We start from the raw sequence: 15502 nt of genomic DNA on the forward strand, positions 1-15502 counted from the left end.
GGGGGGGGGGGGGGGGAAGTGTGTTGGAATGAGCTGATTGTTAGCAGCTGCTGTTCAGGTTCACTTCATGATATTTTTGCTCTCTCATCCAACTCCCTTCATCCTTCTCTTTTTCTCTCTCCTTTTTTTGAATTCCTGTGCTTTTACATGTACTATCTCCTCCTTCATTATCTCCTTCACTGTTGTATCTGCCTCTTAGCATGTATTCATTCCAGTATTTTAATGATAGACCATGATGTGCCCATTGACCTGAAATACAGCTTGACATGATCCGTTTCCTCTTTTCTCCCAGCAAGTGGAGGTAGATGGGCAGCAATGTATGCTTGAAATTCTCGACACAGCAGGCACAGTAAGTGAACCCCTACCACTGAAGTCTCTATCCACTCCATGCACTACTGTATTTACCACATTACAGGTCATGGGAAACTCCTTTCTTCTAGGATAGTGATTTATTTCGGGGTAAAACAGAAATCACAGGCTCGAGGTGGGTGGGCTTTGTAAGAAACATTGAGAAGTACTATGCTGTCAAAGACTTAACCAGCTGAGATGCCATGTAGTTATGACCTGAGACACTGTTATGTTTTCCCATAAAGACATTCATCCTACTGACTTGATCCCCTGACACGTTTCCCTAGCGCTACCTTGAGGTGAACATTTGTAGATTTGAGTGAAATGACTATTTGTTGGATTACCATGATATGTGGTGCAGATGTTCACCTCTCTGTCAGCGACCAATTTACGATTTAACTGATCACTTCAAATCTCATCTAGCATCATTGTATGTTTCAAATGTATTTTACATATGCACAAGATTTACAGTGAAACCAAATCCTTGACGTAAGCATGCTAACATACTGAACTAAGATGGTGAATATGGTCAATATACTATAGCTTGTAAGCTGATGTTGTTAGAATTGAGCTTAAAGTCTTACAGCATTTCTTTAGACTCAAAGTCTTGTTGTCAGGAATATCTCCATCTTTAATCCAGCAGAAGAGTGTACGTGTCAAAGGTTATTGTATGCAGATTGATTGTGCAGAAGCCACATGCATGTTCATGCCCGTTTCTAGTGGGAAATCGTGGGGTGCTGGTATTTCACACACACTGCACAATGGTGTGAGTGTGCTGTGGAGAGACTTGACGGAGATCCAGCAACACCACCACCACACATAATCTGTCCCTATATGTACTGAGTCTCAGAGCAGGTCACAATATTGTGATTATTAGTTATACTGTATGTAATGGACATTAACAGTAGATGCTAAGAGGAAACATGACAGAGCTCATGCCTTTCCCCTTTATCTTGCTGTGCAGGAGCAGTTCACGGCGATGAGGGACCTGTACATGAAGAACGGCCAAGGCTTCGCCCTGGTATACTCCATCACAGCACAGTCCACCTTCAACGACCTGCAGGACCTGAGAGAACAGATTCTACGAGTAAAGGACACAGAGGATGTAAGTCTGCACTCTTTCTAGCATATTAACATCAGCTCCTCGCATTTTCACAGACGTTTCTCTCATGTCCTATCATGGTTAAATGGGTTGAAGAGCCACAGGGAATGTAAAACAGCACAGAAACAAGCTCTGCACTTCTCTGTTCTGAGCCGCCTACATTGATCAGGACCTGATTGTGCTGTTGCTATGGATACTATTCAACACTGTAATCACTGCATCTTACGCCAGTAATTACACATTTGTATTACCTAAACATAATGCACTCGGTGTCACGTCTGTTGGCTATATAGTGAGAACAATAAGGAAACTCACTGAAACTTGTGTATTGTACTCGGCCTAGCATTAGCTAATGTTAGCGTCACGCAGGTCTCTGTGGTTTTACTTCATCTGTTTAAATGGACGAAGCCAGAGTCCCCGCTAAGCTAAGAGGCCAGTACAAAGGAGGGGAATGTCTTTTTCTCTTTAGTCTTGCTTTTAACAGACATGCACTGTGGTTTCCCTCCAAGTCTGCCCCTCAGCTTGGATCTGTAGCAGAGCAAATAAAAAGAGGACGTGTCACGTCATTATTTTCCCGGTTTGCTTTTTCTTCAAGGCATATTTCCATTTGTTGTATATCTGTTGAATTGTGAGGCAGTAGAGTGAGTACGCTCTTCATGCACTCTACTGGCCCAGATAGTGCGTCAGCAGGATCTCAGATGCCCTTTTTTGGTGATCTCAAGAGAGTGAATGTTACCATAACCCTCTCTCTCTCCTTACTTCTTCCTTTCCTCGCTTTCTCCCTGTTCCCTATCAACCGTCTAAAAAGCAGCTCTGCAACTGGTAGCAGAAGTTTTAAAATCTTCTGTCTCCATCTTTTGGTTTGTCCTTCTCTTGCTCCCGTTCTCTGTATCTGTGCCAGTTAACTCCTGTTACTCTCTGCCCCCCCCTCTCTTCTCTATGGCCTTCCTTGTGGTCTCACTCTGGTCTGGCACTCTGTGCGGGTGATTGGACTGTCAGGGATGATGTGCAAAAAAAGCTTCAGCTCATCAGAAACACACTGGATCGTGAGGCTGTGGTGCTTCATTAGAGCTTACGTGGTTAGAGAGCTGAGGTTAGCTTCAGGCTAACAGAAGGATTGCAGGATCAGTGGCTGCAAGAAAACACTCGAGGTCCCTCAAACTGGTTCCATTTCAGAGTATTTCTTAGGTCTGTTCTTATCTGGGTACTATGGCCACCCGTTAGCTATCAGTCCGCTGGTGATTCAAGCTTTTACTTTCAATGACCAGCACATCTGTTTATCTCTCTTTGCCCTTTGCAGGAATGCACCACCTAAGGAAATGCTTAAAAAGGTCTCTTTTATTTGGCGAAAGCTTTAAAACTATTTCTAAAGCAGACATTCTGGTTGCTGCTGCAGCTGTTCTCATTCTCGGCTTTTCCACGCACAATTGACTGCAAAGCTTGCAAAACGTACAGACTCACTTGAAAGGTCCAAGCTCAATTAACAAGCCTTTAATGACTGCACTTTTGAACACAGTAGGGTGAAATTCCATATCCTTAAAAAAGTCGTTAGAAGAGGAGAATGAAGTGGGTGAGCACTCACCAGTGTATTAAGAGCTCACTCCCTTTACCTCCTTCTTCTACAATTCTTATGTAAGAGAGGTCTTATGACCTGGCGCCTTCTCCGTCTCTACTTGTGTGACTCGGATGGTACTAATGCGTGACTCCATGCTTGTGACTCACAGATCCTTTCATTTGGGGTACTTTGTACTCCCCTTTTCTGTGTTCCCCACAGTCAGATCTTTAGGAGGCCATTGTGGGCGGGACCTGTCTGTAGCATGTTAACAGCGTCTGAAGGGTTTCTCTGTGGCCTGCACAGATTCCTCCAGTCTGCTAATGCTGCTGACTCTGAACATTTTTTTCTACCCTGCATACCTCTATCCTACCATCCCCTCTCTCCATCCTTTTTATTCCAGCTTGGCTCACAGTTTGTGTTAGGAGGGCATACCTCTGGTTCTCCCAGGACCCCTGGGAGAAATGTCATTCAGCAGTGCAGTGGGCTTGTTTGGATATCAAACATCAAGCAGCAACCTCCACGGGGTTAATCTAAACATCGCAGCTTCCTGTCGTCTGCCCCACAGCCCGGAGAGAGCGAGGCAGAAAAGGGAAAAAAAGGATCCTGGAATATTCATCCAGTGCTTTGAAAAGTGTTACATTTTCTGAAGGAGCGTGACCACACCGCTGTCAAAAACGACCCCTGAACAGTAGCCTTGTGGGTGGAAGAATATCTCAAGTTTAAACAAGTCAGCGCATGTCAGGGTGCTAGCATGTTGCTTACAAACATTCAGTTTTTCCACCAGACATGTCTAAGTGTCATTTCTGGACCATGAGAAGGGAGTGAGGGCAGGATTTCCCATTCATGGATTTATTTGTTGCAGTCTCACCACCACAAATAGATTTCCCCAGCTGATATATTATTGGCGCCTGTTGTGCTGCCTGCTACATTTTCCACCAGCTGATTACGTCTCTTGCCTGTTAAGCTTCACCACACACACACACACACACACACACACACACACACACACACACACACACACACACACACACACACACACACACACACCCTGTGAACCCCTAGAAAACTGAGACAAACGTTGAACTCTTTCTCAGACTTGAGCCTTTTTCGGTTGTCATACAATTTGACAGTGGCTGGTATAGTAAAGCCAAGTTTAAATGCAGACTGATCGCACACTGTCTATCACACATTCTATCATGTAATTCCAGAGAGCAGCCAGAGCGTGAAATCCAGCATAAATGTTCAAATTCAGGAAGGAAAGCGATGTTATCCTGGCTGGGCGGGGCTGCCATGACTTCCTCTCAGGCCAGCATGCTCCCTAGATAGACGGTCAGGAAACAGCAGGCAGGATGAGACGCATCCCGACACCCTGGCTGCCCCGACTCGGCCCACTGTGACAGTTAGGGTCCGGTGTTATGCCCAGAATATTCTCGCTTCCTCAGAGAGTTTTTGTTTTTTTGACCTTGGCTGGTAAAACATCTGACTTGTTCCACAAAAGAAGAAGTGTCTGGTATTTGGGAGACTCCAAAACCAACTGCACATGTCAGTGGTTGTGTGTTCCCAGCTTAGGATTTCCTTCTCTAAAGAAACAAAAGCAAAAGAAACTGCAATCATTGCAAAATCATATTGATTTCTTAATCTCTTTTGTCCCTGTTGTGTAACCTAAACGATTTGTTTGCCTGCCCACAGGGATGGATTGATTTTCTTGATTGTCTTTCTGACTCTGTAATTCCACTTCAAATGGAAATGAATAAGCTCTTAATAATAATAATGTCTCCACTGTGTACTTTAAGGATGCGTGTGAGTGCATATTGTCCTGCTTATACTCTCACTTCCTCATTCCCTATTTCAATACTTTGCACTGGAGAGTTATAGACTTTTATGTCCGCAGTGTGCTCGGCAGTGATGTTTAAGGAGAGCTTTCTTTCAAGGGGCAGGCAGCAGCTTTTAAAGGAGTTTCTTTATCGGACACACTGATGTTCGTATGTACAGCACTTTTGTGCAATATCCAAGCTTTACGTAGAATTCCTGGCATTTTCACAAATACTCCTCTCTACTTGTCCCCCTTTGACTTTTTTTTTCTCTGTGTATTTGTATGGGCTTACTTATGAACCTATGGGCTTACCACTGAAAATAACTGCAGGACACATCTGTGTTCAATTAGCATTTTCCAGGGCTTCAGATCTGTTGTATTTCCACTTATCGGAGCTGACAATTGTGTATGTATTGAGATAATCACTATGCCAGCGCTATGTTATATGAATTACATATTTTAAAAGAGAGAATGCTATTTATATTACCTGTATGAAGTTAAGTCTATTTTTATGACACAAAGTCACACACACGGCTCACACTCTTTCCTCTGCTTGTCCTCAGGTGCCGATGATCTTGGTGGGGAACAAGTGCGACTTGGAGGATGAGCGTGTGGTGGGGAAGGAGCAGGGCCAGAACCTGGCCAGACAGTGGAACCACTGTGCCTTTTTAGAGTCCTCTGCTAAGTCAAAGATCAACGTGCTCGATGTGAGTACACCCAGAAACTAACCACTGGTGAACCTGCCCACACATCTAGTCTTCAAAGAGCAGCCACAATATTACTTTTATCGCTCAGGGATTTATTGAAACGCTGACCTAATTGTAAGAATAACCTCATCTGAGTTTTCTGCAAACAAAGACTGGTATAGTTTATCCAAGATGCAAGTGCTAATGAGCTCAGTCGGATTATACCTAATACTCAGTGCTTCACCCTTGTTAAACCGAATGTGTGTAAACGGCAGCATCAATCCATTCAGTAATGAGGCCTCAAGTGATTTCTTAAAGGCGCACAGTGTGTTTGGAACTGCCTTGTTTGAAAGAGGAGATATGATTGTACTAATGTTCAATAATTGAAATATTTGTTTGTCGCCTCTTTTCTCAGATCTTCTATGACCTGGTCAGACAGATAAATAGGAAAACGCCAGTGGAAAAGAAGAAGGCGAAAAAGAAATCCAACTGTGTCCTGCTTTAAAAGACCCCCTCCAGCCCCTGCAGCAGCTCTGAGCCAGGTGTGTGTGTGCAACATTTCCAATAGTCTAGTCACAAAGGCCCAGCAGCTCACATTTCTGTGAGGTCATGATGCCCAGGCTGGCTGTCAGGTTAATTAGTGTAGCATAAGAGCTTTGATCTTTCTATGTCATCCCACATGATGCTACTCACTTTTAGTTCATCACAGTCTATTATGGGTCTCTTTGCCTGCAGTGAAGTATAGTCAAAGGAATCTAATTTAACATCACGTCACCAGTTGTTACTGTGCCTTGTTGAGCTCGTTAAGGAGCTAGGAGAGAGTGGAGAAACTCGGGAGGAGCGATTCAGAGAGAGAGCCCCCCCTTATGGAGAGTAGATGTGCAACAGATATTATAACTGGGAAATGATAAAAAAAAAAAAGTCTCTATTGGTTCCATTTATTCTAAATGAACTCATTTCACATAAACACTTGAACTGGATTCATCGACCTGGATGGAGTGAAGGTTTTGTGGATCAAAAAGTCTACACAAATGCTTTGGAAATAATCCTATAGTATCAATTTCATACAAAACATGTAAAAAACAAATAAGGAAAATGTAAGTAATTTTTAGAATTATATTATACTTTATTTACTCCCTTAATGCTCTGCCCCGCTGTAACCCTTTGCCTCTCGGCTACCTGAGGCTTGTGCTTCGTGCGCATAGAAATCCTGACCGGAAAGATAAAGTAATTTTCTCCCAATAAAAACCCATAGCGGCCCTCAGGCTTATGGCAAACTGCCAAAAAGGAGCCAAACATTTGGTGTTCCTCAACCTACAGAAAACAAGTGTGCACAAGGGAAGTACCTGTGGCTGATGCCGCCCTCGTCAAGTGGATTTATAATGCCTGAACAAAGGCAGAATACTTGGGAGTGAGCCAGTAAATACAAACGCTGTCAAATGAATTACTCTATATTCATGAAATGAATATACAAACATAAAATAAATGGCAATCTGCACTAGAAATAAACAAAAACAAAACAAATTATGCCATCAATTTGCATAATTGTATAAGTAGTTTCCACTGTTTATATATCAAGGGTTTTAATGTGTTGTCATTCTAGTGCAATTTATCGGAGTTGCGGGGTACTTCTTCTGTGTACTGGGTTATAAATGTAGTCATTATCTGAAGAGGAACTATTCCATGTGACAGCTGATCAGACATCTATTATAAGGCGTATGTGTGGGACAAGTCGTGTCACTTTCCAAGATGACATCTCCGCACATCATCTCGTGCGGAGAAAAGCATTTCTTCCATGCTGATTTAGCTACAGATCCAGTAAATGTTTCAAGACACGCCAACATCCCCCGAGTCGGCCTTCACGTGTGAAGTGCTTTCATTAGCAATTCCTCTGCATCCGTGTTGCTGTTGAATGAATGAGTCACTGTATGATGGCTGGCTTTAAATGTGGACCTCAGCAGACTGCAGCTGCTGGTTGAGTCTGAGGAAATCCAAATCTGTCATTAGTTTACCAGAGAAAATGAGTATCGCTTCTTCATTTTTGAATCGTTTTACAGCATTTTTTATTATTAGGCCGGACACTTAATGAGGAAGGCTGAAACCAGCCCAAATCAGGCTGCGTATTCCCATCAATCTTTCTTAAATAGAAACGTGTCTATTTATTTTAAGCTGTCCTGTTAATGATCTGTATTGTATGTGATGCAATAATGATAATAGGTGCTGGATTGCTGCTTGACAGTACATGTCATCTACTATCCTTAAAGCTCTTTTTGTAAATATTGCCATCATTTTTTCCATCCTACTGTAAGTGTAAGGACGTATTTCTACATTCAGTTGCTTTTAAGATTATACATGATATTTTTTAGCTGGAGCTTGGCAACTTCTGTCACTATATACATATGGTAATTCCATTATATATATCTGTTATGGGCTTAAGCAGCCAGAAATGGTTAAGGAAAAGCTTATTTAGTATAAGTTTTGTGTCTCATTAATTTTTGGTATCTTCCCACAGTATATATTTTTTATACTTCCCAATTCTTATTTTAGCTGCTGGCCACATTAGCAGAAGGTCAGGGGTTATTATGCGCTCCTGATAACATTTCACCCCAGTTAACCCTCCGCTCAGTCTCAGTCAGAATGTTTCCACCCTGAAGTGGAAAGTTTCCTTTAAAAGATGACTTTAGGTTCAGTAGTTTGAGCATGTCTAGTGACAAATCATGACCTTTCCCCAGCCTCACATGGAGATTACTACGCTGGGTGTCAGTATTTCCAAACATTGAAGGTAGTAGCCTAATCTGTTCCCTATGGCTGGTTGGAAAAACCTGCGTCTCCTCAAAGGCAATCATGGTGTTATACGTGTAGACACTAAGAATGTAGTGTGAAGAGTTAAAAGAAGAGCTTGACAACAAATGGCTGACATCTTGCTGAAGTGTCATACATGCCGACTTTTAACCATGCGTGGCCTGCTGTCCTGTAGCTGAGCCCTTTTTTATTGAAGTTGACACACCATTGAATGACAATGATCTCAGTATCACAATGTCATAATAACTATATGTTTGGAGAAATCCATAGCAAAACGAAAAACTCATATCTGTTGTAGGTATACACTATACCAGACCAGGAACAATAGTAATTGTACCCCACTGCACAGGGGATTTGCTGTTTTACTACTGCCTCGATTCATTTGTATGTTTGTGTTAATATACATTTATTTTATTCACCCCAAAGTTGGTATAAAAAGCCAAACATTTTGAAGTGGTTATTTGAATAAAAACACACTTCAAATACAAAACAACAAAAGATCTGATTACCATTTCAATATCTGGCTTGATTAAAAAAACATCTAGGCATTTGTTGTTTTAATTATGTATTATAAGCTTCTTAGACCTAGTATTAGGAAGTTAACCAGGTCATAAATCCCTCTTTAATATAACATATGTTTGCTGTTATTGGTATTAGTGTTGCACCCACTCTATTAAATGCTGCTTTGCTTCCATATCAAATCTCCTGTCTGTCTATCTAAAGAAGGGGCGTGCTGACTGCCCTCTACTGTAGGTGATACCCTAACCATGGCGAAGTACATCAGACTGCCCGCCTTCAACACATCTGAACTGTTCCTAAAACACATTTTGGGCATTTTTGTCAGAACAAAACCCCATAGTGCCATACAGCAGAGATGGTACACCCACCTCTGCTTTTCAAACGCAGGTTGGGTGGGAAATCAAACATTTGATATGACAGATATCAGGAGATTAGTTGACAGACAGTGCTATTGTGCCTGGCCCAGACATCAGGGTCACTGAGCCACCCACTGCGTTCCCCGTCTGAATCCATCTGTGTTGGTCAGTTAGTGGTCCGGTGAGAGAGAGGGACCTCAGTCAGCAGGCCCCGGGGCGGTGTCTGCCCCTCCCCCCCCGCCGCACCTTGCTCAGTTCACACACTGGCCAGCCCAATGAACCAACACTAATGGGATTACAGCCCCACTGTTCCACCGCTCACCACACACAATCTCATTCACTGTAGAGAGAGAGGGGTTACAGTGCCAGCCTCGGACAGCACAGACTGAGAGTTAATGGGACCCTTCACTTTGTACAACATGGGCATTTTCCAGTTTGCTGACCTCATGAGCTGCAGTCTTTGATTTTGGCTGCCGCTGTATTCACTCGGACAGAAATTGAAAGGAAGCTGATACTTGATATGATGTTATATTGATTCTAAAGATGCAGGCTCAGAGAGTATTTGCAGTTTTGTGCTGACATATTTAAACCTGATTTTCTGGAAACAAGATGTTAAAATAGTTACAGGCATCTTTTTTTATACTTTTTTTGCACATACAGTTTGTTTCTTCGCTGCACAGTGTTGAGTCAGATGTGCCCACATGTTGTTTTATTATTGCATTACTTTGTCATTACACTTTATAGACTCAGTAATTGAGCTTCGGGTTGTCTTTTAGAACTTTGAAGTCTAGGACTGTACAGACTAGATGTTGCTCCAGCTGGAGGCCTTGAATGCAACTTTAACAGACTTCACAATAAGCTCTTTTCAAAGCAGACCGTCACAGCAACAAAAAAGCAGGTGAAACCAATGACATTCGAACATGGCTGCTTTCCATGTTAGTGCCCTGGTTGGTCATGCCAGCGAGCTGCAGCCGATTGTATAAGAGCAAGGCCCTGGAACATTTATTTGGAGCATAGCCATCCGTAATCTTGATTATAACCTCTGTGCTTTGTAAATATCACAAGCCAACATGCCTGCTGTGAAAACACTACTGGTTTACCTCCACTCTTCACAGCCTGAGAGCAAACTGCAGCCCTCACTGCCCATGACAGCCATTTTGCTTTTAATAAAAAACATAAAAAATGTCACCAACCAAAACATTAAACGGTTCCATAAAAGTTTACAAAGAAGTTACTGTATCAACGGTTACGTAACATCACATTTAGCTGATGCTGCTGTCCAAGAGGAAAATCCATGCTTTATTGCAATTAGTGCAATAAATCATAAAGATACAACTACAGAAAAGCAAGGAACACAAGGTACTAGATGTGTCACCGCTCGGCTAATACGTCATTATTGCACCTGTGCAATCTATTTATAATTGTGTCATATTGAGTGTCGTTTTTATCATTTCAGTAAGCTACGTAAGAAAACCAGGAGGATACAAATTCTGAACATCAAGAATATCTCAAGCACATTAACAACCACTTATATTTTAAACGTAGTTCTTCAACTGTACTATATTAGTCTATTCTATTCAAATGGCATATGTTTCATGATGGTTTCATAGTAGATGTGTTGCTCCTCCTGAGGTTACTTCAATTTGTAACTCTTTAAAGGGTTTTCTTTTAGGATTCAATCCTTATCCAAATCGATTATCTAAGGATAGAGAGTCCTTTATGCTCTACATATTGTGAAGACCCTGAAGGCACATTTGTCATATTGAGCTATGTAAACAGAATTGACTTCATCTTAATTCTAAGAATATATATTGGGAATACATTTCTCACCTTTTTAAGACCAAAATATTAGCTTTGTGTCGTGGCTTTTAATGTCCCCGAGTTAAATGTTTTCCTCCTACGTTTCCCTCCCACAGATGTAATGCCATTCACCGGCCACTAGAGGGCATTACATTACATTTAATTTAACTTATACAAAGGGACTGCAATAAAACACAAGGATACATACTCAAAACAATAAGAACAGTACAGATATATTTGCTATAAATAAGCAAAGCCATTGAAAGTGCGGGTGCACTAGTCTCAAATAGGTGAAACCCTTTAAGTGCTACCACTTTTTTGTCTGTTTGTTTAATGGCCACATCAAGGGCTAAGAGCGCTTGTAAATCTCTGTCAGGCTGAATGTGTACTAAACCACTTTATTGTGTTGCAGAAATGCTGTAATGAAGAACTGTTGCTCTGATTGGAAACGTCCAGCATTCCAACANCCCCCACCCCACCCCTCGTTTTCATTTTTGGACGGCTAAAAAAAGATAATAACAGCGATGAAAAGAAGGAAAACAAAGTTAGAACTTCAGTGTTTTTCATCTTTTTCAATATCAATATCGTAGACATGGAAGTTGACCTCTTTTTAGTTGTATGATTATAAATATTCAAAAACGAGCATGAAAAAAATGCATCAGTTATTAAGTGTAGATGTTTTGAAGTGAAATCAAGTGGAAAAGTGCGAATTTCTTTTATAGCCATACACCTATCCTCCATGCCTGTCATGTCAGTGATGATAGATCAAGGTCTATAATATGTATTATTATTTTTATTATATATTTTTTTCTTTGTTCGCCCTGTTGTTCATGGACTTCTCTTCAGCAAATATCTCTCTCTGATGTGACTTAATTTTATACTCCGTCACTGGGATTTCATAGCTCCCATAATATATTCTAATGCCATTTTTTGCATAATAATGCTTCAGAAAAAAATGGGTCTTTTATAGAAGAAATATGGGGAAAATAAGGATTGATTTCTATGTCTCTTGAAGCTGAAATATATTATACTAAACCAACTCTAATAATGCTTCGTGTTTTTCTGTCAATGATGTTCCAGCTTTTATGGATTATTAAAGTACATTTTAGTACATTTTCATTATATTGGTCAATGTATTTTTGTGAATTAAACTTTTATCCAAAGCAGATTTGACTTATTTGAGAGGAGTGTAATTAAACGTTTTTTTTGCTTTTATTTAAATGTTTGGAAACTTGTACGAAACAAAAATTAGGGACTTGTTGGGAAATGTAAATTATTTATTATAGAGAAGATATTACTGTACAACTAGCAAATTCAAACCGGATCTTTTATCCTTTTTCTGATTCACCTTACTGTAGTGTGGTCTGTTGGTTTTTGTGCATGTAAATGTTCTGCAAAGGGTACATTCCCAAAGTTCAAAGACACTCCCACCCCCCTGCCTGAAACATCCCGATTGGACTCATTTATTTATTTCTGTAACATAATGACATCACTACATAACAAATTTGCTTCTGTTGCCTAGTGCTCCAGCACATTGTACCTGATAGGCTTAGGACATCGCTAAGCGGTTGACCAATCAAAACAGCCGACCAGCTAACCAATCAGAGCAGACTGGGCTCTGGTTTCAGACAGAGGGTGAAAAGAGGTGCCGCAGCACAGGCATTATGAGATAAATAAAGAGTTTTTAAAACATTAAATCATGCAAACATGTCACAATAGAGGCAGAAAATACAAATATGAGCCTGAAAATGAGCACAATAGGGCCCCTTTAAGTGTATGATGCTCCTTATTGCACATCATGCTTTGACTTACTTGTAAAGACCACTAGGTGTCAGTATAGGTACATAAATGTCTCCCACATCTAATGCCTGCAGGCCGCATCCTATCACTTAGTTATATAATTTTGAATAATGTGACTATCAGGGGGAAAATAGGGCATATATTTCATGACATTAACGCAACCAAAGCGTGGTTAGTCAAAAACAAAGGATGGTATGGCCATCAAACCCCAGTCTTGCTGGTGCTGTGCACACCGAGCCCCCACCTGGATTATTTAATTTCCTCACCTGATAGACAGGATTTACTGTAATCTTCTCCTGGTTATTACAGTTCAAAGTGTAAGGAAAGCAGGTAGGATTTAAAAATCCAGCTACATTCAATGAATATAAGATGATATATCTTCTTGAATATTAACTGGGTGAAAAAGAAGTACAATTGCACCCCTAAACATCAATGGTGGATTTTATTTTGATTTCAGCTTGAACTGCATGTTTAAAAAGTAACAAATCAAATCTTGTGTTTATTTACCAAGAATTGCAACTGTGAATATACTTTGAAAAAACTAAAGGCATCATTCCTCCTAAAACTGTATTGGGGCAATGAGACACCTCAGAGCTTTTGTACATGTCTGGTATGACCAGAAATCTTGCTTACATTGAAACACAATGCTTTTGCAATAAACATCTTACATTTTTTACCTGGCCACAGAGGCAGCAGCTCATCAAAAGTGATATAGTCTCGCTTTGAGTTGATATTTCTTAATTATTTATCAATGGGTGCCTATACTGCCTATAAGGGCTTGGACAATATGGATACCATCCTCCATCAAGCCATATACAGTAGGGGCTGTAGGGCTGCATTATTGATTATTTTTATTAAATATTTTCTTATCGCTTGATCTTAAAATATTAGAGAGTAAGAACAAGTCTTTAAATATGTTGTCAAGCCAAAGGATTAAAACGTACTGAATCTTCATCTACTGTTATCAAAACTGGTGCCATTTTTAAAAGAAGTGACTATTAGTCGAAGATCAAAATAGATGATTATGTTTTACTGATGGTTTTCAGCTCTAAAATTGTGATTATTCAACATGTCAAATCATGGCTTAAAAAATACTGCAATAAATCTGAACAAAGTAATCAAATACAGCCATAATAAACAGATAGATGCCTCAAACAGTAAAATGGTATGGTAAATGATATGGCACATACTGTATATTGAAATCCACCCTTCATTATGTTATATTCTATTAGTATAACCACTTGTGTCTGAGTTTTATCAGAAGTTTAAACAACCAGCAGCCCATGAGCACAAGTCTTTTAAACTAGATTTTTCTAGAGGAGAAATTAAACTGCTGCATCATCTAAGCTCCTTATGTCTCAGAGGGACGTGTGAAGCAGAGAGGATGCTAAATGTCTGCTGCTGAGGATGGTGGACGGGGATTAGAGCGTGTGACTCACTTCTTCTTCTTGTTTTTTTTACTCTTATCATCTACACTGCAGCCTTGATCGGGCCCTTAATCCCTTTAGTGTTTGAGAAGCGGAGTAATACCAAAACACTTTTGCATTTATTATCCTCTCTGTGATATAATGCCTGCTGTCATCCTCCAGACTCCCCCGTTCTGAAGTTTCTTCAGCGTCTCCCCTCGGAAAAGCAGAAGGATGTTTTGGTACCAGGTGGGCTTCAGTCAAATCAAAGCACTCTCTTTCTGAGTCTTAGAAATGTGATCCTCATGAGTATACAGCTACTGGAGCCTGGATAAAACACGGTATAATAAGCTCAATATCTTCATGCGTTTACTCTGTATGACCAAAAGTGAATGGACTCCCCTGTCCTCATTGTGTGCTTTGGTGTGGGGCTGGCATGATTTGGAGAGGCTACTTTGTTTCAATTTTGGAAATCTTAATGCCACAACAAACTATATGTGCCTCAAATTTTGTGGCAACAGTTTAGGAAACAACTACCTCTACCTGTTTCAACATGACAAAACCCTGTTTTACAAAAACTAACAGCAGCGTTCCTTCCAATTGGACAATAGCGTTGTTGCAGTTTCTACAATTCGGTTTTATCTTAAAGGTCACCTATTATGCTAAATCCACTTTTTCATGTATTTTATACATAAACACGTGTCCTCTCTATCTAAAGAGATTCTGAAAGTTTCAGGAAAAAACATTTGCTCACTTTTTTTCCTGATCCATTTATCTGAAAATGAGCTGATCAGATTTTGGCCACTTTATGATGTCATAACGATTGTTTGGCTTGTGTAACCATTAGCAAATCACCAAACAAGGACCACAGACGTGTCCATAAAGCCATAGCTTATACATCACAGCTTTGCCACATCTTAAAAATTACACTTATCAATGGAAAATACAAAAACAAAGAAGTCACCAAACTAAATATTGGGACGTACTCTTCTTAAAGAAGACTTTCCCATCAATAGATATAACTATTGCCGGTAGTAGTGTGTTAAAAGCACTAAGATTAAGCAGACCTGTGACATCACCAGCTTAATTGATGCAGCTGAACATTAACTGGTCACGGAAAGCTTCTCTTTCCATATCTGCTCTTGATAAGGGTTTTATAGCTAAACACTTTAAACTGTAACAATTCCTCTGTCTCCTATAGAGTAACTTGGATACAGTTGTTTTCCTTTTCTGTTTGACTTCGGTTGGATTGTCCTCCACGTCATCAAACATCTTTGGGAAGAACCTGAGGGTCCTACCTTACTCAAGCTGTTGT

General features: G+C 40.4%; 1 protein-coding gene across 3 annotated transcripts in view; it reads left to right on the top strand.

Annotated features, from left to right (window-relative positions):
• The window catches only part of LOC104961557 (ras-related protein Rap-1A), a 29937-nt gene extending 18472 nt beyond the window's left edge, over positions 1-11465 (top strand). For all 3 annotated transcript variants that reach the window (XM_010789865.1, XM_010789866.1, XM_010789867.1), the window contains exons 4-8: positions 293-349; positions 1313-1453; positions 5382-5525; positions 5920-6046; positions 11394-11465. In XM_010789865.1, coding sequence (XP_010788167.1) covers positions 293-349; positions 1313-1453; positions 5382-5525; positions 5920-6009 — 432 coding nt within the window. In that variant the 3' untranslated portion in view covers positions 6010-6046; positions 11394-11465. The remainder of the gene's footprint in view (positions 1-292; positions 350-1312; positions 1454-5381; positions 5526-5919; positions 6047-11393) is intronic.
• Positions 11466-15502: the final 4037 nt, after the last annotated feature.

Source organism: Notothenia coriiceps, unplaced genomic scaffold (assembly GCF_000735185.1).
Source record: "Notothenia coriiceps isolate Sejong01 unplaced genomic scaffold, NC01 NC01_scaffold00033423, whole genome shotgun sequence".
NCBI classification, from domain to species: domain Eukaryota; kingdom Metazoa; phylum Chordata; class Actinopteri; order Perciformes; family Nototheniidae; genus Notothenia; species Notothenia coriiceps.